Source organism: Taudactylus pleione, unplaced genomic scaffold (assembly GCF_031769625.1).
Source record: "Taudactylus pleione unplaced genomic scaffold, aTauple2 ptg000548l, whole genome shotgun sequence".
Taxonomy (NCBI): Eukaryota; Metazoa; Chordata; class Amphibia; order Anura; family Myobatrachidae; genus Taudactylus; species Taudactylus pleione.
Genome location: NW_028284950.1, coordinates 2,087,650 through 2,112,051, shown reverse-complemented (window position 1 = coordinate 2,112,051; position 24,402 = coordinate 2,087,650). Strand labels below are relative to the sequence as shown.

At 44.6% G+C, this 24,402-nt stretch overlaps 1 protein-coding gene across 1 annotated transcript in view; it reads right to left on the bottom strand.

Moving 5' to 3' along the window:
* MGARP (mitochondria localized glutamic acid rich protein) overlaps positions 1-23,867 on the bottom strand; it is a 30,344-nt gene extending 6,477 nt beyond the window's left edge. Inside the window, exons 1-2 of the mRNA XM_088451450.1 lie at positions 23,643-23,867; positions 15,781-15,881 (exon numbers count right to left, since the gene is read on the bottom strand). Of these exons, the coding sequence (XP_088307576.1) occupies positions 15,781-15,881; positions 23,643-23,724 (183 nt within the window). The 5' untranslated portion in view covers positions 23,725-23,867. The remainder of the gene's footprint in view (positions 1-15,780; positions 15,882-23,642) is intronic.
* Between the last annotated feature and the right edge of the window lie 535 nt (positions 23,868-24,402).

The window sequence follows — 24,402 nt, the reverse complement described above, 5'->3', positions numbered from 1 at the left end:
ATTATCTCACTTGTGATTCAGTGAGGAGACCTGGAAAACAGGTACTGTTTGAGGACTGAGTTTGTTAACCTGTGCCCTAGAAGACAATTTCTTGTCAGCACCATTTGCGGAGATGAAAGTTGAGAAGCTAGATACTGATGTCTCATAATTCTAACACTGTACTGGTACTATCAGGAATTGTAGTTAAGAAACAAGATGGCTCTATGTTTTATTAATCATCCAACCATGTAGAAAATGTCATCACGATGGCTGTTCTGCATCTGGTGCTAAGACATTCCTGTTATAAGAAGGTCACCCAGATAAGACCACATTGTGATTGTAGGTTTACTGAGAGGGGCCACAAAAACTACCAGCATTTTAGCAAAAGTACTTGGCGAAGTCAACAATCTGAATGATTATAATAATTTATTTATCATTAACAACCTCTATGGAATGTCAATGAAATGTTTATAAAAACACACCACATAATAAAACAAACATTATTACACCATCCTAGAAGAAAATTCAAGTTAAAACATGTTGACAGTTTAACATGCGCACAGCCATTGGAAACAACTATTGCACAATCTTTTTGTACGAGAGAGTAAAGCTCTAAAACGTCTACTAGACAGTAACTTCTCAAACAATTCATAGTTGGGGTGAGACGAATCTTGAAAAAGCAAGATTGTATTCCCGCACTTATTTATATAAGTGGTGTCCTAGGGATATTCATTTTTGTATTATATGTAGGTCTCAAATACCAATTTACTTTTTAAACAAATCTTATCAGATAGGAGTGCCACCGATGCCCCTTAATTAAGCAGATTCAAAAGAAATAAAAAGAAAAGAGGTTTTCTTCTTCAGAGCACCTATACCTTAGAAGCATAAAGTATTTATCTATTTCTTGTATTGATTGGTCAATTTAAAACTTTTTAATGTACAAAATAATTAAAAGTTAACAGCAAAAATGTTTATATCAAGGTTAGTATGTAATAAATGTAGCAGCAAAATATTTATATAAAACCAATAGTAGTGTAAATAGAAAGTGAATAAAATCTTTAAAATAAAAAAAAAAAAAAATAAAAAAGAAGGAAGAAGGAGTGCCTTCTAGTACCCAGTTCCAATTCAAGCTCCTATAAAATTATTATTCAACTCGATCCGAAGAAATATTTTATTTATTTCAAAGGTCTAGTTAGTAAGGAATCTATTTGTTCCTTATGTGAAATATCTTATTTCAATTATTCCATAGTAGTTTTAACAGCCGTGTGCAGTATAATGTGGCTCAAGCTATTATTAGTAATGAATCCTCATTAGTTAGATAATGAGAGATATGGTAAGAACTTACCTTTGTTATCTCTCTTTCTATGAAGTCCATAGGGTCCACAGGGAGACCTTGGAGTATAGGTGATGGAGTCTCCCAGGCTGCACTGGGTCTCCCTCCTATACCCCGCCCCCGGGCCAGATGCACCTCAGTTTCGTAGCAAGCCAAAGGCCGGAGGAGGATAAAAAGAGAGAAGAAAGTCTGGAACACACAAGAATCACATTCTCACACAGAAGGAGACAGAAAACTGGTGACCAGATTGAAGCCCATCCGAAGCACAGGTGCGTCAGAGTGGGTGCCCTGTGGACCCCATGGACTTCGTAGAAAGATAAAGGTAAGTTCTTACCATCTCTCTCATTTTCTACTTCAGGGTCCATAGGCTCCACAGGGAGACCTTGGAGAGGTCCCAAAGCAGTCCCTTTAAGGGTGGGGACGCGCCTGTGCAGAGGAGAATCCGCCGCCCAAAGGAAGCATCCCGAGGGGCAAAAGGTATCGAATGCATAATACCTCAGAAAAGGTCTGAACAGACCACGTGGCCACCTTACAAAGCTGAACAGCCGAGGCGCCATGGCGACCAGTCCACGAAGGACCCACAGAATGAAGCGGTAACAGAGGGCGGCACTGGAAGGCCCTCATGAGTTTAAGCCTCAGAGATGCCATGCAAAGCCATCTAGAAAAAGGTTGTCTATTGGCTGGCCATCCCTTCTTGTGGAATCCATAGAGTACAAACAAGCAGTCTGACTGCTGAAGGGAACTGGCACGGTCCACATAAATCCTGAGTTCACGTACCAAAGCCAATGAGGCCTCACCTGCCAGAAGGTCTACAGAATTAAAGGCCGGTACAATAATTTCCTCATTAAAGTGGAAACTAGAAACCACCTTACGAAGGAACCCAGAGAGAGTCTGAAGCACCGCCCTGTCCTGGTGAAAGACAAGAAATGGGAAACGGCAAGAGAGCCCCCAAGTCTGAAACTCTTCTGGCGGAAGCAATAGCCAAAAGAAAAACAAACAGTCTTAGCTGTAAGCCATTTGAGATCCACTGAGTCCAGGGGTTCAAAGGGAGGGCCCTAAGGACAACAACAGCCAAACCCCAAGGCGCCACAGGAGGGACAAAGGGAGGCTGAATGCGAATGAAAGTGCGGATATCAGGAAGAGGAGCAATCAGTCGCTGGAACCACACTGAAAGAGCAGAGACATGCACCTTCAGTGAGGCAAGGCGGAGACCAAGATCCAAACCCACCTGCAGGAAAGCCAAAATTCTGGATATCCGAAATACCTGGGGGTCGTAACCTTCGGGACGACACCATTGAAAGTAGGTGTGCCACTCCGTGGTAAACCCTAGCAGAAGCTGGTTTACGCGCTCTGAGCATGGTGTTAACCACAGAGCTAGAACAACCCTTGGACCTTAGGAGGGATGTCTCAGAGCCACACCATCAGACGACCCAGGTCCGGGTAAAGGCAAGGACCCTGAGACAACAGGCCCAGACATTGAGGCAACAGCAACGTGTCTATGGAGAGACTCTGAAGATCCGAGTACCAGTGACGTCTGGGCCACGCTAGAGCAACCAGCAGGAGAGTGGGTCCAGGACAAGACACGGAAGTTCAAACAAGGAGGCATACACTGGCAGTTTGTGATTGTGTCGGGAGGCCATGAGGTCCACGTCCGGAAGGCCCCACTTGTCCACTAGGAGCTGAAACACTTCTTGGTTAAGAAACCATTCCCCGGATGCACGTCCTGACAGCTGAGGAAGTCTGCTTCCCAATTGAGAACTCCTGGAATGTACACTGCAGCTATGGCTGGGAGATGACCTTCCGCCCATGTCAGTTTGCGTGACACCTCTGTCATTGCCGCCTGACTTGCAGTTCCTCCTTGATGGTTGATGTAAGCCACGGGCATGGCGTTGTCTTACTGAATTTGCACAGGCTTTCCGTGAAGTATGAGTCTGGCCTGTTGCAGGGCCCTGAAGATTGCCCTAAGTTCCAATATGTTGATTGGCAGGGCAGACTCCTCTGCTGTCCACCATCCCTGAAAGGTGTGTGGACCTGTCACATAGCCCCAACCCCAGAGACTGGCGTCCGTTGTCAGGAGGACCCAGTCCAGAATCCAAAAGGAACCCCTGGTGAGGTGGCCTGTGTGCAGCCACCAAGCAAGAGACAGATGCACCACCGGAGAGAGCACCATCGTTTGTGCCTATATCCGATGGTGTAATTTTCCCACCTGGAGAGGATTCATTTCTGTAGAGGCCAGGAATTAAACTAGGCATATTCCACCATGTCGAAAGTTGACACCATGCAGCCCAGCAACTGCATTGTTGAGTGAAAGGACACTCGGCGACTGTTGAGGCATCTGCGTACTCGCGTCTGCAAAGTGGAGATCTTTTCCGCAGACAGAAAGATCCTCTGCTGTTGTGAACCCAACAGAGCTCCCAGATGGAGCAACCTTTGAGATGGGATCAGGGAGGACTTCTTCCAATTGGTCAACCACCCGTGCATCTGTAGCACAGATATTGTCAGCTGTAGGTGGTGGTGAAGTACCTCTGGACACCCTGCAAACAGTAAGCGGTCGTCCAGGTATGGTAACAGGCAGACCCCATGCAGCCGCAGATGGGCTGCCGTAATTTTGGTAAACACCCGAGGTGCAGTAGAAAGGCCAAACGGAACAGCCCGAAACTGGAAATGTTATTGTAGTACAGCAAACCTGAGAAAACGCTGGTGAGACGAAACAATTGGAATATGCAGGTATGCATCCTGAATATCCAGTGACACTATAAAATCCCCAGGTTCCATAGCCAATATAATTGAGCATAGGGTTTCCATCCAGAACAGAGGTACCCTGAGGAATTTGTTCAGGGACTTGAGATTGAGAATAGGTCGGTGGGATCAGTTCGGTTTTTGAACCAGAAAGACTGGAATAACAACCCGTTCCCCTCTGGGATAACGGGACCGGTACAATGACCCCTACCTGAATCAAGGATTGCACTGCCTTCTTAATTTCTAAGACCTTGTCCTTGTTTCACAGAAGGCCTGTGCAGAAAAACTGATGGGGAGGTCTTCTGTGGAAGGAGAGGGCATATCCGTGAGATCACTTCTCTTACTCAGGTGTTTGTGGTAGTCTGACACCAGTATTGGGCGAACTGAAGAAGTCAGCCTCCCACCCTGGGATGCCCCAAGGGGAGGCCCACCCCATTAGGCTGAGGTATTGTCGTAAGGCTTGGCAGGTGGACGTCTACCACTCCAAGCTTGCTTCCTGGGCTTGGCAGTCTTCTTGGTGACTGACGGCCTAGGGTAGGACTAAGCTTTAACCTTAGCTGGGGCCCGATAGGGTGAGGTCCTAGACCCAGAGGGAGCAGGGGCAGAAGGCAGACAAGCCAACTTAGCCACTGCCAACATATCTACAATTTTGTCCAAATAAAGGCCAAACACTTTACCGTTATAAGGTAAAAACTCTAAGCCAGGGGTCTTCAAACTTGGCCCTCCAGATGCTGTGGAACTACACATCCCAGCATGCACTGCACATAGTTTTAGCATGCTGTTATATAAAAAAGGTGGCAGTGCATGCTGGGATGTGTAGTTCCACAGCAGCAGGAGGGCCAAGTTTGAAGACCCCTGCTCTAAGCCCTTCTTGGAGTCTGCATCTGCCCTCCAAGAGCGCAGCCACAGGGAGCGGCGAGCCGCAATAGCCGCAGTGGAAATCCTAGAATTCAATAGGCTGACATTCAAGGCAGCCTCGTTAATATAGGTAGCTGAATCTCGGAGGTTGCCTACAAGATTCAACTGCTCTCTGGTAGCATCTGAGTTCAAGGACCCTTCAAGGGTGTTCGCCCAACATTCCATAGCTCTAGCTACCCAGCAGTTAGCCATGGCCGGTCTGCACGCAGCACCTGAAAGGGAGTAAATGGATTTCAGGCAGACCTTCACCTTCCTAACCGTAGTATCCTTTAAGGACGACATGGATAGCATAGGTAGGGTCGTGCTTTTAACCAAACGCGTCACATGAGAATCCACTACTGGTGAAGTTTCCCATTTTGTAAAATAGTCTTTGCGGCTGTTAACGCTTTCCAGGTGATTTCCATACCACCTCTAGGTGGTTACCAGCTGATCAGATAAAGGAAATATGGCAGCGATCACCTTTATGTCCTTGAAATAGGCATGTTTGGACTTAGGCACTGGAAGTTCGTCCTCCTCTATGACCAAGGCAGCACGGACATCTTGCATCAGACCTGCAATATAAATCTTTGAATTACACTCCACCTCTCATGCAGAGGGTTTGGAGTCAGTCATCTGGGAGCACCCTATCATCAGACGATGTCATAGTCATCATATTGAGTAGACAGATGACGGCAAAATTATTTTACCCAGTTTAATCTTGGGTTTATTCCCCTGCTGCATATCCGTAAGATTCTGCACCATAGTTGAAAGCGTATTAACCCAGGGAGGAGTAGATACAACCTGCATGGGTGCAGCTGGCTGAAGCAGGCATAAGCTGCTGCTGTGTGAACCCCAGCGGAGGAAACACAGAAGGGACTGCCAAACGTCCCGCAATGGCCGTTAGTGCTTGTGCAAAGCACGCCCAAGGGGGCTCCTGCAGAGTAGCAGAGACAGTAGAGGGACCTGTAGGGGCGTAGCACCTCAAACATAACCCCTCAAGCACCATGTCTCCCACACCTAATCCCGCAGCACACCACGACAGCAGCTCAGGAACCAAACTTGGCATATTACCATCACTACCAGACATGGTGGAGAGGATATCTGTATACTGTATGTGACCCACCACACAGGAGGATAAACTGTGAGGCTCAATATGCACCCTGACAACACTTGCATTAGGAATCAGTGAGGAAAAAAAGGCACAGGGAAAGTAAAATGGCTGACAGAGGAAAAAAGAAACTCAGACAGACAGCGCTAGCATAAAGTCACATACAATGCAGTATAAACACCACCTGCACAAATGGGACTACTAATCAACTACACAGACTCAGTGTCGGATATGTAGGATATACGTAGGTGCAGGATATAGTGCTACATACGCTGACCACCTGTACGCTGACCACCTGGAGGAGTGATATGTAGGGGGACCCGGGCTTCGCACCGCCTGTGTGATCTGCAACGCAGCCAAGGAGAAAATGGCCACCACAGACGTCTGAGGGGGCGGATCCGGAGGAGGGGAGCTGCCACAGCCTAGCCAGTCCGCGGTGGAAAAGCGTGCTGTACAGTGGGGAGGAGCCGGCTAATGAATAGGGAAGGCTGCCTCCCCTGGCCAGCGTTTAACCCCCGGGACACTGGTGTCTCGCAACTATTTCCAGCCTATGTCCCTGGTGGCCTAGAGGAAGCGCAGGACTCAGTGCCTGGCTCCACTTGCTGCCATCCCCACGTAGTCCCCAGCCCTGGGGGAAATCACTGCATCTCGGCGGTTCACCGCACCACTTACCTGGTCCCTTTAGCACCCGCCCGCAGACCACAGAAGACCGCCGAGATCCCCGGATCAGTACTGGCGTCTCGGTGCTGGGGGGGTGACGGAGCAGCAGCGTGGGCGTCCCCTGGAGTGTCCACACTTGAAGCTTAAAAAAACGAAAACAAACCTAACTACCCCCACCACGTCAGTGACCAGACTCCGGCTGGGCACCCAACGATACCTAGGTGCCTCTGGCCCGGGTATAGGAGGGAGACCCAGTGCATCCTGGTACAATAACTCCATCACCCAAGGTCTCCCTGTGGAGCCTATGGACCCTGAAGTAGAAACTTTAGTTTAACGTGCTGCTCTATTGATTTTTATTAGGTTGTTCGCATCATACAGACACTGCATGCTCTAACAGTGTTCTCCCCAGGCTGTTATCTGCGGGCGCATCGCCCGCCAGAAACAGCCTGCCGCCCAGCACTTTCCCCGCCGACCCCTGCTGTGGAAAGCTGGCCTCTGAAGTGACCGGAGGCTAAAAGAAGCCTCCGGTCGCTTCAGAGGGAAGCGTTCCCAGTGATGCACTGCGCGGGTGACATGACGTCACCCGCGAAGTGAGGAGCCTGCCCCGCGCGCCTGCTGGATCTAGTTAGATCCAGTCAGCACGAGGCAACGGGAGTGGGAGCACGAGCGGCCAGCAAGTAAAGGTAAGTTCTGGGCTGGGACCAGGGCCAGGAAGGGTCTGGGGGCACTGCCTAAGGGGCACTATTTAAGCCTGGGGCACTGCATAAGGGACACGATTTAAGCCTGGGGGTACTGCATAAGGGGCCAGTCTGGGGGCACTATTTAGGCCTGGGGGCAAAGCTAAACTACAGGGGGCAATGCATAAAGGGGAAACCTACAGGGGGCACTGTATAAAGGGCACAAATACAGGGTCCACTGCATAATTGTTCTTCCTTAAGCTGGCCATACACGCGACAATTAACAGGGCGATCCGCCCAATACCCGCGGATCACCCCAATAATTGTAGCACATGTGCAGACGACCGAGGGTTAAATATTGCTCGGTCGGGCATGCCGGATTGTCCAGCATGCCCGTCCAATGCGATATTTAGGGTGTAAACTGTCGGCCGCATCGGGCAGTGTATGCCCAGCCGCGGCCGATAGACCGACGTTTCCTGTGTTCCTTCCAATGGAAGGAACAGGGAAATGTCTCCTCCCCCGGGGGCAGAGCGCAGATGTCGTTCAAATACACTGAGTAATCTCACAGTGTATGAAGCGGACATCTGCGGTCTGACAGACATTTTATCTGGACGTGTATGCCCAGCTTTAGTGATATGCGCAATAAGTGGTGTGTAATTCAATAAAGAACATTATTATTCTCTGATACTGCAATATGTCTCTCCCTTGACTGCTACTACGATCATCACAGCATTCATAGTGAAAATACACAGCACTATGCTCACATTAAACTCATTAGCCGCAATATAAATAAAGGATAATAATAATATATGTGCTCACATAGCCAAAATATACATAGTTGTTTTAATGTTGCATCTGACAATCAGTGAGTATTAATCGCAGCAGTCAGTGCATATATGGGTTCTCTCATCAACACACAATTCTGATATTAGAGAACCATGGACATAACAGCTGGTCACATTGTTGTGATCAACACATTCTATATTATCCATCCATTGTTCTGATTTTTCTAGTTGGCAAGTATTACATATTCACAATATATTGATTCAAATGTGATCCCTTTACTACATTATTTATGGGCCGAAGAATGTATACTATCTATGGCTGCCTTCATTTTAGATCTCATGGTCCACTTGCTGCTGTAATTTAGCTATCTGCACACACACAACTACTTTATGGTTGGTACTGCCTGGCACTCCCCCCCCCCCTGGCCTCTTCTCAAGTACTTTTAAATCTGCATCCCTGCCATGTAAAATATATAATTCAAGCCAATCAATACAGTCTTAACGGTAGATCAGGTATTGGAATTAAAAAAAAAAAAAAAAAAAAAATGTATGTGGTGCCAGCAAGTGGGGACAGTATATGTGTAGCCTGCAAGTGGGGACAGTATCTGGGAGCTGTATAAAAAATATTTTTGTGGTGCCAGCACTAAATAATCTGATGCCGATTTCACTAGAGGTAACAGATCCTACAGACTTATTATGAAAAAGCTGCAGACGACTGGACCTCTAAGAAGAAGAGGAGAATTAATATATAAAAAGTCATTTCAAAAATGTTAATTCATATCATTATAAGGTTTAAAACATTATTGCAAAGGCCCCCACCCGGCTTCTTCTTGATGCCACCTGGCTGGAAAAATATTCTGGGAGAACACTGTTCTATTATCAGATCATCCTTCAACTGTCGCAGGTCTGCGAGTTTAGCGGCTCATTTATAAGGTAGCGATCAGCATCTGCAGTCAGTTTTCTTGTCAGCACAAAGCCACTATTGTATGGGTCTAATATTTATACCATCTCTCTATATCATTATTTAGGAGCTGCACAGAAGACTCAGCCGACGTACGTTTCGCTGTGTGCTTTACCAAGGCAAGCCGATTGCCAGAAAGACAGGGACTTTTAAAACTCCTCTGTCCAATCAGGTAGGTATGGTGGAGTATCAATCTCATCCTCATTTTCTGTTTATTCATTCATGAAGAAGATAGATTATGTGGATATATAGTTACATTATTTTTACTTTCAATGTAAGTATTTAGATATAAGGATAATTAATCCTCCTCATGCTTTCTTTATTTCATATTCAGTATCATTGAGTCAAGTACTTCCATCATTCACACATCAAAATTAAAAGATTGATTTATCAGTTTTAAAGTAGCTTGAATTTTTACAAAATAATCAATCTTAAACACTGAATGAAGTGTGTAAATGAAATCAGGACATTTAACCTTCTGAGTAACATATACAGATATACTGTACAATGATTTAACTAATGCAGAGCATGCAGTGTCTGTATGATGTTAGCAACCTAATAAATTCAAGAGTTTAAAAAACTAAAAAAATATCTTTAGAGCAGCACGTTAAACAAAAAGTATCTTACTAATGAGGATACATTACTAATAATAGCTTGAGCCACATACTGCACACGGTTGAACTACCATGGAATAATTGAAATAAATAACATTTCACATAAGGAGCAAATAATAGACTCCTTACTAACTAGACCTTTGAAATAAATAACATTTCTTGGGATCGAGTTGAATAATCTTATAGGAGCTTGAATTGGAACTGGGTACTAGAAGGCACTCCTTTTAACGTAAAGATTTTAAACACTTTTTCTATCTATATTTACACTACTGTTGGTTTTATATAAATATTTTGCTGCTACATTTATTACAACTAACCTTGATACAAACATTTTTGCCGTTATATTTTAATATACAAAATAACTAAAAGTTATGTTTTAAATTGACCAATCAATACAAGAAATAGATAAATACTGTATGCTACTAATGGATAGGTGCACTGAAGAAGAAAACCTTCTTTTTTCTTCTTATTTCTTGTGAGACAAATCTTCCAAAACCTCATTATTATGTGCACCCTCATCCTGATTACTTATCAACCCAACAATAGAAAAAAAATAAGGGGGAAAGAATCTGTATATGGCGCACTTAAATTTAATATATAACTTATTAAATCCTATCTAAAATAAATATAAATTAAAATAGCGAAATATGTGACAAAAAATAGTAAATAAAGTGCATATATATGTGCAATTGTGTTTTAAAATACACTGTGAGACTGTATTTGGTCTTTTTATTCTAAATGCAAACCTGATTTCCCCACCTTATTTTATGTGAGGCAAAGTGTTTGTCAAACCTAAAATATATGTGGGTTGATTGTGTTTATATTAAATCAATACAATGACTGACTCTTATTGTCTGTGTCCTTTATAAACTTCTATCCAAACATTAGATACAAGAGTAACACTTTGCACATGGTACTTTGCAACAATTGTAGCTCAGCCTTCCCATAGCATTATATAAACTGCCCACTAGTTTGTCTTGAGGATTTAACCCCTAGTCTGCCTTGATACACCCCTGTATGTTTTATAAAGGAATGTAGATATATTCTTAGTGATATGTATCTAGTCAAATATATTAGTAAACCTTAATCTACGCATGTTGGTCTGCTCTCTCATTTTTCACTGTAAAGTGCCAAGTAATTTCGACTTTGTCTTAATTTAATACTGACATTTGCAAGAATTGTCTCATTCAATTTCAAATACTACAGAACCCTGCAGTGTGTCTGACATAAGTCCTTATCTCCCAGCATTGGGATTTACAACCTATCTTCCCTTTATTATAGATAACATGTTATGTCAGCCATGCCCTGTAGTAACTGAGAATGCCAGAAGCCACACTCTGTCCCATACTGGACTATACTTGACAAATAGGTAGTGAATATTGATCAGTTTACTTAAATATACTACTAATCCTAAACCAACCATTCACAATACTTCTGTAAGCAGCTATTGTGATAGCTATATATGCCAGCAACTGAACGTTAACCAATTCAAAAGGCTGTAGTTAGTGAACGTGCAGAGCATGTGCACCAGCTTAGTCACATACACATTAGCACACCGCTATAAAATATTAGCAGATAGATATTGCGTACCAATCAGCTCCGTTGCACATACACTAACATGCTATTAAAGATCCATCATCTACAGTGCATACGGAAAGTATTCAAAGCACTTCACTTTTTCCACATTTTGTTATGTTACAGCCTTATTCCAAAATGGAATAAACTTAATTTTTGTCCTCAAAATTCTACACACCATACCCCATAATGGCAACGTGTAAAAAGTTTTTTTGAGATTTTTGCAAATTTAATAAAAAATAAAAAACCTAAGAAATCACATTACATAAGTATTCACAACCTTTGCTAAATACTTTGCTGATGCATCTTTGGCAGAAATTACAGTCTCAGGTCTTTTTGAATATGATGCCACAAGCTTGGCACACCTATCTTTGGGCAGTTTCGCCACTCCTTTGATATCTTGGCTGTGTGCTTAGGGTCATTGTCCTGCTAAAAGATGAACTGGTCGCCCCAGTCTGAGGTCAAGAGCACCCTCGAGCAGGTTTTCATCGACGATGTCTCTGTACATTGCTGCATTCATCTTTCTCTCTATCCTGACCAGTCTCCCAGTTCCTGCCGCTGAAAAACATCCCTGCAGCATGATGCTGCCACCACCATGCTTCACTGTAGGGATGGTATTGGCCTCGTAATGAGCTGTGCCCGGTTTCCTCCAAACATAACTCCTGGCATTCACGCCAAAGAGTTCAATCTTTGTCTCTCATGGTCTGAGAGTCCTTCAGGTGCATTTTGGCAAACTCCAGGCGGTCTGCCATGTGCTTTTTACTAAAGAGTGGCTTCTGTTTGGCCAATCTACCATACAGGCCTGACTGGTGGATTGCTGCAGAGATGGTTGTCCTTCTGGAAGGTTCTCCTCTCTCCACAGAGGAATGCTGTCGCTCTGAAAGAGCGATCATCGGGTTCTTAGTCACCTCCCTGACTAGGGCCCTTCTCCCCCGATCGCTCAGTTTAGATGGCCGGTCAACTCCAGGAAGAGTCCTAGTGGTTCCGAACTTCCATTTACAGATGGAGACCACTATGCTCATTGGGACCTTCAAAGCAGCAGATATATTTCTGTACCCTTCCCCAGATTTGTGCCTCGAGACAATCTTGTCTCGGAGGTCTACAGACAATTCCTTGGACTTCATGCTTGGTATGTGCTCTGACATGCACTGTCAAGTGTGGGACCTTATATAGACAGGTGTATGACTTTCAAAACCCTGTCCAATCAACTGAATTTACCACAGGTGGACTCCAATAACCTGTAGGAACATCTCAAGGATGATCAGTGGAAACAGGATGCACCTGAGCTCAATTTTGAGCTTCATGGCAAAGGCCATGAATACTTATGTACATGTGATTTCTAAAGGTGCACAAACAGCGATTTAGTAAATGAACGATTTTAGTAAACGATTTTCGTTTACTAAATGTAATGAAAGATTTTTGTGAACTACAAACGATTTTTGCATATTTCCTTACTGAAAATCGTTGAGTTGGTCAGTCTGACTGAACTACAAACGTGAACGCGCATGAACGATAATCATTCATCGATTTAACTCAGAAAGTGAACGATTTTTTTCAACGATTAACGATATCATTATCGATAATCATTCAAAAAATCGTTGTGTGTGTATGGACCTTTAGTGTTTTTTTTTATTAAATTTGCAAAAATCTCAAAAAAACTTTACAAGTTTACTGCACTTTTTGCGATTGCGCCCAGCACTTTGGTCGGGTGTAGCCGTTTTACGTGGCGAAAGCCAACCTCATTGGGCGCGATATTCTAATCAATGGAATCTCACCCCGCGATCTCCTGTCACTTTAGACGGGAGATCGGGCACGAGAAAACAATTGTATACAGCCCCTACAGGTTAAACTACTCCAGCCAATTAAAGAGGCAATACACAGAGAAACACCTCATGGTTTAATCTCCTTCATGTTTATTTCAATTCAAAAACTTCAGAGAAGAGTGGAAGGAAGACAGACTAGTCTGGCTCTTTTGATTAGATAAAAAAAATCCTAATAATTTAAGATCGTTAATGTTGGAAAGCATTAAAACATGGTTGATTAAGGTTTCTAATACATAGCAATGTTTCACAGTATTAATATAATAAATCAGGATTCATTTTTTTTCATTAACACATTAATGCAGAAGTTTAAAAAAAAAAAAAAAAAAAAAACTTGTGTAAACCAAAAAAACCCTGTTTTATTTTCCCAACCCTATCCTGGGGATTGTTGCCAGTCACACTGGACTTCAGTACTGTTCTTATATGAAGGATCTTAAGGCGCACATCCACTAGGCGATATTAATGAGCGATTGAAAGATTACGATATCGCAATAGTGCAATCGTTCATTAATTGTGCACTATAAAGGTCGGAAACTACCAGTGATGCGCGCTCCTGCTGGTCGCTTCCGACATCAATCATCGCCCAGAAATGCTGGTCAATCTGCCGATAACGACAGATTGGCCATGTTCGGGGATGAGGGAGGGTGCCAACACTGAACGACTAAGTTTCCCATTTAGTTTTCCATTTTCCTGTCTATAATATTCTTTAGTAGCCATTAATCTTCTAATGCGGGTATAGACAACACTTGGCACTAGTGCCTCAAGTAGGCCCTCATGATTATTTTGAGTTTCACGAGTGGAGTCAGTCTCTCTCCTACAAAGCACAAAGGTATACTACAACTCCTTTATTTAGCTTATTAAATAGGTCCCTAAAAAAATAGTTAATCCTGCTCATAATAAATGAACAGCAACAACTTGAAGGCAAGTCTTGGTCTCTAGACTACATCAGCTTAAAAAAAAAAATGGAACAACATGGAAGCTACTAACAGTTTTAGTACCCATCTATTACTTTCATAAATGTCTTATATGTAATGGTGGTACTCCGGATAGTAATACTGAACATCTGGTATACAAAGAGGAACATTGCAAACCGGGCATTTCAACCTGGGTAATGAGCAGAGTAGAACACGAGTCCAACTCTGCTCGAGGTGCGGTGTGAACGGGTAACCTGGGTCGAGGCGACCCTGGGTTCCGTTCACTGCATAGGGAGAGCCAGCGCTTGGAGATTAGATAATCTCCAAGCGCCGGTTCAGCAGCGATGGAGGTGACATCATCGAGCCCGGCATTATTGCCGTGTCGGGCTGCCAGTCTGATAGGGTTCTCAGACAGGTCACACCAGGGACCGACACGTGCACAAATCCCAGGTGCGACCTGCCAATAGCGATGTGAAAGGGGTATAAGAAACTTCATCAGGAAAAGGATGCATACAGCTAATTATTATAAGATTTAATTGACATGTGTCCATCTGTTCACACTCTTAGAGGGGTATTCAATATGGGAGCGAAAAGTCCGTGCTGGACTTTTCGCTCCACAATGGAGATTTTTCAGGGATAAAGTATCGGGCGCACGCCCACTTTACCCCCGTATTCAATATAAAATCTACGAAAACAAGACCTGGCGAAGTGGGATTTGCGATAAACTACGAAATTTTCCTGGAAAAAAATTGTAGGACCCCCCTAAAGCTATAAAAACATGGGGGATCACTATGGGTACCCCCGTTTTAGCCTGCAAATGAAAGTCGGGAATTTTAAAAATAGCCGCAGCAGGTGTTTTTTTCCCGACATTGAAGAAGTGTTGCAGAAGAGCACTTAGGTTATTTTTTTCGTTTTTTTTAAGTGGTCCCATCAAATTTGGGGTACATGAAAATGGGTACTAGCATATTTTTATGTCCCTAAAATTATTTTTTTTAAATTCTGCAACTATGCACCTGCCGCTAATAGCCTATTCTAGAATACACCTGCTGCATACTTGCAGAATAGCCCTGAACCTATTTCCCTTTTTTTTTTAAACACCTTTTTCCCATTTTTTTTTCACCCCAATTTTTAAATTATTTTTATGGGGTGTCTCTATTTTTTTTTTGAACAGTTCTTTTGAAAATGTCATTCCCAGGGGTGCAGGCTATTTTTTTTACTTGCACCCCTAAACCCCAATTCTGCACTTTTTTTCGCCACCTATTCAGTGGTGAAAAGTTATCCCCGTTTTTTTTCAAAGACTTTTTGAACCTGCGAAAAGTCTTTGAAATTGAATACAGTGTAAAACTAAAACCTGCGATAATGACGTCATAGGTGCGATATTAACGCAAAAACTGAGTTTTCACTCCATATTGAATTCCCCTATTAATGAGTTAAGTCTTTAATAACTTGGAGTACAAGAAACACACAGCCTTCCGGGAAATAGAATGATTTGAAAAGACTGAGGCAGACTACAAGTTCTTCATTAATAGCAGGTACAATCAATAGGGGGGTGGGGGTTTATTCCCCAAGAATTGACACGATGTGCCATTCTGGAAAAGCACATTGCATCTGCTGACATCGCAAGTTTCCCCCAAATGTGTATTATGTAAATTTAAGAATGAGAACATCTGTATAACGATAACACTGGAACATTATCACTTTCCTTGAAAAATACTTACATAAACTCCGCCACCTGTCACAGCAACACCAACAAACAGGTAATAAGGCAGCGCTTCCCCGCTAGAACCGGGCACACTGCTGGACATCTGTCGAACAGGAGCTATATAAAAGAACACATAAAACTGTTATCCACCCGACATAAGAACACAGATAAAAAGAGCCTCAGTTGGCTCTGAAAGAAATAAAAACATTCTAAAAGGTTTCGGTTTTACAGTGAAACTGGGACCACTATGGGGTGAATTCAATTGTTTTGGGCACCTGTAGCTCCCATCTATAGTAACTGGGAGCCATTCAATAATTGTTTGTGCTACCAGTCCCACGCTGGTCGCGGCAGGTGCATTCTTGCACCCAACATGCACAGGATTAGCCACATAAAGCAGTTTCTCCCATGCCAAGCGCCAGTCAAGGCACACACAAGCTGGGCTCGCTGTAGCTGCAGTAAAGGCGCCCAAATGCCCTACTGTGGGCAGATATCTGCTTGCACCTCAGCTGCGCACAGAAATCCGTGATAAGTGATGGGTGCCCAAAACAGTTGAATTTCCCCCTATATGTTACCGCAATTATTATATTTATGGAGACCTCTGACTTAAACTGGGTACACACTAGACGACCTGTGTACCCGGCCGACGGTAGATGCAGCAGTCCGTACACACGCACACCACAGGATCTGGCGAATGACTGCACTATAGGTCATTCCCCCGCCGCTTCCAAATGCATGGGGTCGTCAGTCGATCTTCAGATTGAGCAGCATGTACGGCAGATCTCAAGATGCGACGGATGACCCTGCGAGAGGGCGCATAGTGCGCACACACTGGGCTATTTCAACAATTTGTCATTCCGTTGGAAATCTGCAAATCGTTTAAAAAAATTTAAAAAGATCATCTAGTACAGTACTGTGCAAAACTTTTGCACAGTACTGTATGTACCCAGCTTTAGACTATGATACATAGACTTAAACTTAGAAATATGTACTCTTTGTTTAATGTAACAGACAATTTATTTTATGATAATTAATAGCTGTACAGCACAGCCCTTTTCATTCAAAACAGTACAATAAGCTTTTCTTCACAATTACCTTGGACGGCTGTTGAAATGAATACCCATCATTAGAAAGTGATTCCTTTAACCACTTTCCTGGCATGGTCGCATCAGATGCAACCACACCAGACTGGGCTTTTCTTAACATGGTGGCATCTGATGCGACCAGTCAGAAACGCCCACTAGGCGGCTGTAGGAAGCTAATCTTTGTGCAGCCGCCTATATTACAGGGACCTACTGGTCCATCTACACCAGGGGTTCCCAACCACAGTCCTCAAGGCACACTAACAGAGCACAAGTGACTTAATTAGTTCCTCAGTTATTTTGATTTAACCATCTGTGCTCAATCATGGATATAACTAAAACCAGGACTGTTGGTGTGCCTTGAGGACCGAGGTTGGGAATCACTGATCTACACCCTCGGCTCCCCCTGCTTTGTGTCCCAATCACTGCTGACCACAGTGATCAGGCACCCCCCCCTCCCAGCGCGACTGCAAGGGCAGCCGTGTGTTCCATAGAAGCAGCAGCCATGGCTCTGGCTCACTGACCACAGTGATCAGGCAGTACAGCGTGGCCCAGCGTTGGAAGGAGACAGACGGAGAAATCATCCTGCTGTGGAGATGTATTGCTGTGGATGTTAAATTGCTCATGCAGTTACACTTGCTGTCATATATACTGCCAGTCTTGGTACAGAGATTTAGAATTGTTTTAAAAGTTTGCTGATTCAGTTTTATATATTCATGCACTATTGGCGCACCCTTGCTTTATTTTAGAAAAATACAACACCCGCTGGTTGGATTCGGGATCTATAAAGGGGAAGACGTCGGCCTGATTATGGAGGTCTGAGTGTAAGTGAAACCAGCTGTGGAACTCCAAATTCTTTGGAAATTGGTTGGCTTTTTAGCCATCGGATGATATACAGATGCAGAAGACCGAACGCTCTATATCCCGACTGGGGCTGATAAGTACCCTAACTCTACCCTGCCCCTCTCCACCTAACCCTTCCTTAGTGATACCTAACCCCAAACGCACCCCACCCCACCCTGGTGGTACCTAATTCTACCCCCACCTTCTCCTAGCCTAACCCTTCCATGGGGAGGGGGGTGCCTAATCTTATCACCCCATTCCCCTAGCCTAACCTTCTCCGGGGGTGCCTAACCCTAATATCTTCCCCCCCCCCCAGCAGCTAACTCCTCTGGGCGTCGCTATATCTTTAATCTCAAGTCGGCTTCCACTGTCGAGATTCTGGCAGCCAGCATTCCGGACGCCGGTAATATAACTACCAGGTGTTTAGGGGGGTTGTAGATAAGAAAAAACAGCAGGGATAGATATAACTGACAATCAGAAAGTTTAAGACAGCATATCGCAACAGCAGAGATAGCACAAGTCACATACAATGCATATAAATAAATATACTTGCAACTACTCAAGCCTTAATAGGCTGGTAGGATTGTGCGCTGTATATCCTGGCCCCGAGGAGAGGTATACAGTGAGACTGGACCCGATTCTCCTGAGACCTGTAATATCAACCATGCCCTGAGAAATGGCTGCTGAGCATCTCACAGTGGGAGGAGGGGGAAGAGGAGCAGCACAGAGGCGGAAAACCTCTAGTGGACTGGGAGGGGCAAAATTCTACAGTGACTTCCGGCATACAGTAGACATTATGTGTATGTAATAAGGCAAATTATACTGGTATGCACATGCATAATGAAACTGAATAATATTGCTATTACTACACATGTGGAGAGTGCCTTTATTTTTCGTATCATAGAAAAATATCCACTACTACTAAAAAAATATATATATATATATATATATATATATCTCTCTCTGCCCCTCACTCCGTCTATTCCCACTTTTTTCTTTTATACTAGAAAAAACTTCCCCAAAATCGTCATTTTTCTTATCACATTATGTAATTAATAGATATTTAAACTTGATTTAACATTTTTAGTACAAATATATATTAAATCAGGTTGAAATTGCTCTTATTTACAAAATTTGCACATATATATATATATATATAAATTTTAGGGACTTTTTTTGAAAAACTATTAGCCAGTTAAGTGATTAATACTGTATTATAAACCACGATGAGCAGTAACAAAGCATGACTGATGTAATGTGTTTAAGCTGTTTTTACAATTGATTAATTGCTAAGAAAATCAGATACGGGTAAAGTAAAGGGGCACATCCACTAGCAGACTGTGAAACGACTGCACGATTATGACATTGTAATTGTGCAGTCGTTTCACAGTCTGTTGTGCCTACACTTAAAGATCAGTCGTTCAGGGTAGGCACCCTCCTTTTTCCCCGAACATGGCCAATCTGTCGCCGGCAGATTGAGCAGCATGCAGGGCCAACCCGCCCATTACGCATGTGCGTAGGGCACCAGCCAGCAGAGGGTGCTCAATCACCAGCACGGCCAAACTTCTACAGGAACACTCCTCCCGCAACAAACGCTCCTCCCCCCCCGTCCCCACACTCCTCTCCCCCAAGCGCGCCACACTCCTTCCCGCGGCCACCTCTGGGAGTCTCCATTTCCCAGGCGCCCGGCTCCCCACAGCAGTAGCCGGAGCTCACTACTGAGCTCCGGCTAGGCTTCCCCCACGGGCACTATGTGACGTCTCTCACATGGTAACGAGGAGCGGCGGACGCAGGATCAGGGCTTAAGGTAAGTAAACTGTTTATTTTTTGTGTGCGTGTTTTGTTCTATTACTGGGGGCACTGCTACAGAGGCTACTGTGGGCACTGATACAGGGGGCATTATTACAGGGGCATTACTACTGAGCAATTTTACAGGGGCACTACTACTGGGCATTATTATAGGGGTAATTTTATAGGGTGCATTACTACTGGGGACACTAATACAGGGAGCATTACTTTTGGGGGCACTGCAGAAGGGGTACCACTGCTGTGGGCAGTATGTATAAGTGCCACTACTGCTGTAGGCATTGTACAAGGGGCACTACTACTGTGGTCATTGTGTATAAGGGGCACTACTACTGTGGTCATTGTGTATAAGGGGCACTACTACTGTGGGCATTGTGTATAAGGGGCACTACTACTGTGGGCATTGTGTATAAGGGGCACTACTACTGTGGGCATTGTGTATAAGGGGCACTACTACTGTGGGCATTGTGTATAAGGGGCACTACTACTGTGGGCATTGTGTATAAGGGGCACTACTACTGTGGGCATTGTGTATAAGGGGCACTACTACTGTGGGCATTGTGTATAAGGGGCACTACTACTGTGGGCATTGTGTATAAGGGGCACTACTACTGTGGGCATTGTGTATAAGGGGCACTACTACTGTGGGCATTGTGTATAAGGGGCACTACTACTGTGGGCATTGTGTATAAGGGGCACTACTACTGTGGGCATTGTGTATAAGGGGCACTACTACTGTGGGCATTGTGTATAAGGGGCACTACTACTGTGGGCATTGTGTATAAGGGGCACTACTACTGTGGGCATTGTGTATAAGGGGCACTACTACTGTGGGCATTGTGTATAAGGGGCACTACTACTGTGGGCATTGTGTATAAGGGGCACTACTACTGTGGGCATTGTGTATAAGGGGCACTACTACTGTGGGCATTGTGTATAAGGGGCACTACTACTGTGGGCATTGTGTATAAGGGGCACTACTACTGTGGGCATTGTGTATAAGGGGCACTACTACTGTGGGCATTGTGTATAAGGGGCACTACTACTGTGGGCATTGTGTATAAGGGGCACTACTACTGTGGGCATTGTGTATAAGGGGCACTACTACTGTGGGCATTGTGTATAAGGGGCACTACTACTGTGGGCATTGTGTATAAGGGGCACTACTACTGTGGGCATTGTGTATAAGGGGCACTACTACTGTGGGCATTGTGTATAAGGGGCACTACTACTGTGGGCATTGTGTATAAGGGGCACTACTACTGTGGGCATTGTGTATAAGGGGCACTACTACTGTGGGCATTGTGTATAAGGGGCACTACTGTGTGTCAGAACACAAATAAGGGACACTACTATGCGGTGTAATGTGAATAAGATCGTGCTATTGTGTGGTGTAGTTTGAATTGGGGATACTATTGTGTGACCACGCCCCTTTCTTTTGAAACCTTTCCTTTAGAATGCCTCACAACCATCCCTATTTTGGCGACAAAGTGTTCCAGATGGGGGGATAAATGGTGAATAGATGACATGTACATGCATGCAGCATCCATTCACTGGAGAAAGGGACTGGGAGCATGCCCAGCAGCTCCAAGAGCACTGGGCATGTACCCAGCATGATTGGCACTCATGATTACGGTTTTTCCTATGAGATCACACCCCTTTCCTTTGTCGGGTGCACGCACCTTCAGAGTGCGCAAATTCAGCCAGGGGGCGCAAAATGTATCTTCGCTTACCAAAAATATTAGGCTCAGGCCAGCCCTGCCAGCATGTTCGGGCGAGGATAAATGTCAAAGACGACCAGCAGGAGCGCACATCGCTGGTCGTTTCTTACATTTAGTTGAACGATTACGTTATTGTTCAATCGCTCTGTTTTATAGGGTAGTGAATGTGCGCCTTTAGATAATACCATACTTCACAAACAAGAGTAAATGAAATACTGCTCTACCACTTGACAATAGCCTACATGCCAGCAAATATAGTACGTGTGTGTACCAGTTAGGGGTTCTCAAAAATAAATAATTACAATTTTGACCGTAGAGTGAGTGAGTGTAGTTATCTGCATTGCAAAGCTGTTTTTAATCATAAAATGTACTCTCAACCACCAAATAACCTATATTAACAAATACTACTGAACTTGCAAATAATTAAATGAACGTCACCAGTGTATTAAAAAGTCTCATTTATGTCAAAGCATAACAAATACACACTACCAAAACTGGGAATTAACAAAGACATGAGGGCCTTGCTATCTATCCAAAGGACAATAGGAGAGTGACTCACAAGTCAAGTGCCACATATTGAAATTAGATTTATTCAAAAATACCCCACCACCCGAATAGGAACAATAATTGCATGCCTGAATAATACAGGATGTTGTGTTTTAGACAAACTTAGCACTGTTTAACAATGATTATATGCCATTAAAAAGGTTGTCGTTTTTTTTAAATTAGATATGCGTATGAATGCACTTCAAACCAGAATATCATAATAGACCTTTGCTGATTTTTATAATAATCAGTTATTTTTCCTTTTAGTACTCTAGCAATCATACCGCATGTCATGGCATAAGGTGGCCACACAAGGTGAGATTCAAAAGTTGGTCAGATCAGTTGTACGATTTCCCTTGAAAATTCTTCCCTTCAGATACAGTACAATTTGTTTTTAAAATGCAACTATTTCACATAAGACCATACGATTTGATCAGTCACATCACATTATGGGGCAGATGTATGAATCTCTGGAAAGTGATAAAGTGCAGAGTGATAAACGACCAACCAATCCGCTCCCAACTGTCATGTTACAGGCTGTGTTTAAAAAATGACAGTTGGGATCTGATTGGTTGGTCGCTTATCACTCTGCACTTTATCACTTCCCAGAGCTGCATACATCTGGCCCATTGTGTGTCAATTCCTACACGATCAGTTGAGATCTTTCTGCAAAACCATCTGATCTGTGATCCAACTAGATGACGGCAGGGACGCAGAAGACTCAAAATACAACTATTTTCAAATGATTGGTCTGTCCAGCCTGTAGAAACTGCCCAAATCGTGTGATCAATCGTCCCGTGTATGGCCAGCAATAGACTCGAGCATACTGTACTTAACTAGAATGGAATGTTCCACCTAATTAACGTGTAGCTAATACAGAAAGGGATGGAGTGTATATAAACTATACAAAAACAACCAAGCAAATCACATGTATAAAAATTTAGCCATGACATTCCACCAGCAGGGTGATGAGGTGTAAATTAAATCAACCTGGCAGGATGGATGGGAAAAGCATGCTTCACTAGGCGCACTGAGATGAACAAGACACAGCTTTTTGTAGGCCTGCTCAGGAAGCGAAGAAAAGCGCCTTACACACATCTAACAGAAACAAAGTAAATGTACAACCAACATGAATAAATACACTTATAATCAACATCAGAAACAGCTGAGCAAATATATTTCTACATTAATAATAGCACTGCAAAATTATCCTGTCAGGATATACCAAGACCAGGTTATGCCTTCCCTATAAGGCCTGCAGTGCAGACACACAGGGTACACACACTGCTGCAGGAGGTACATACTGCTACTACTACACACAATGGTGTCACAATGATCTTTATAGTAGGCCAGGCTGCATGTGATCTCTATTTCCTCACTGCTGTGACCTTCACTTCTCCTCTCTACATCATAAACTACTTTCCTCGTCCTAATCTCCCCCACCCCCCTGTGCTGTCACACAGGCACAGCCAGGCTATGGCTACACACACTGCTACTAGGCTACAGGAAGCGTCTGCCAGTGGTACCGTGCACTGACAGGAGGCTGTACGCAGCCATGTACTAACTATGTAATACACCGAGGATTAACGCTGACACTGCTACAGCCATCTGTGTAAGAAATGAAGGGCATTAGTGCCCATACCAGGGTGACCTCCAAGTGACCATTCCCCTCCCTCCCTGGTTCAGGTGACTGCGGGGCATTACTATACACAGGGGCATTACCATGCTGCCCTCCCTCCCGTACATCGTCACAGCCTGTACACCTGAGACCGTCCCCCCCGTGCACAGATGCCGGTCGGGGCAGGGCAGGTACGCACAGGGTGTCACGCTGGCTCGCAGCCCGGACACAGCGCACCCAGCATGGGACAGAGAGCGACGCTCACCTTTGCGGAGCAGGAGGGCGGTGGCGGCGCTGCGCTGGGTGAGCGGGGCCAGTCTCTGCCAGGTGCTGCGGCACAGGTACATGGTGCTGGCTGCAGCGGCTCCCGGGGTCAGTACACTGCGGTGAGGAGAAGAAGGACAGTCACACAGCGCGTGCACCACGGGGCTCTCTCTCTCTCTGGGTGTGGGAGGAGCCTGTGACCTCACTATAATGTGTGACGTCGGAGTGGGCCGGAACCTCACGTCATCCTCCCCCAAGAGAAACGTTCCGGCGCTGTCACTGCAGGAATGGCCGCGAGTACAGACAGCTACCCGCCGCTGCCGCACGCGCCGTGCGGACAGGATGGGCTCGTCTTACACACACATAGTGCAGGATACAGGGGGCAGTGCTCAGGTGACATCATTGTCCCCGGATCTAGGCCACCTATCACTCGGGCAACGATGTACACATAGGAAGCTGTCTCCGTGCTCGCCCGGCAGCCGCAGGCCAAGGTCACTATAGTACTAGGAGGCGGACATAGGGCTGTGTACAGTCAGCACGCACACCCGCTGCCCTCACCGCACTGCACGTACACAGCACCAAGGGCGGCCGGCAGCTCAGCTGGGGCACAGCATATGAGACAGGGAGGGGCAGTACATGTTTATGGGGTTTTTACCGATTCTGAGACGAGGCTGAAGTTCGCTTCTTATTCGGCCAGCTTCTTATTCATTTCTTATTCACTTCTTATTCAAGCTCCAGCTTCTTATTCAGAAAATGTTACA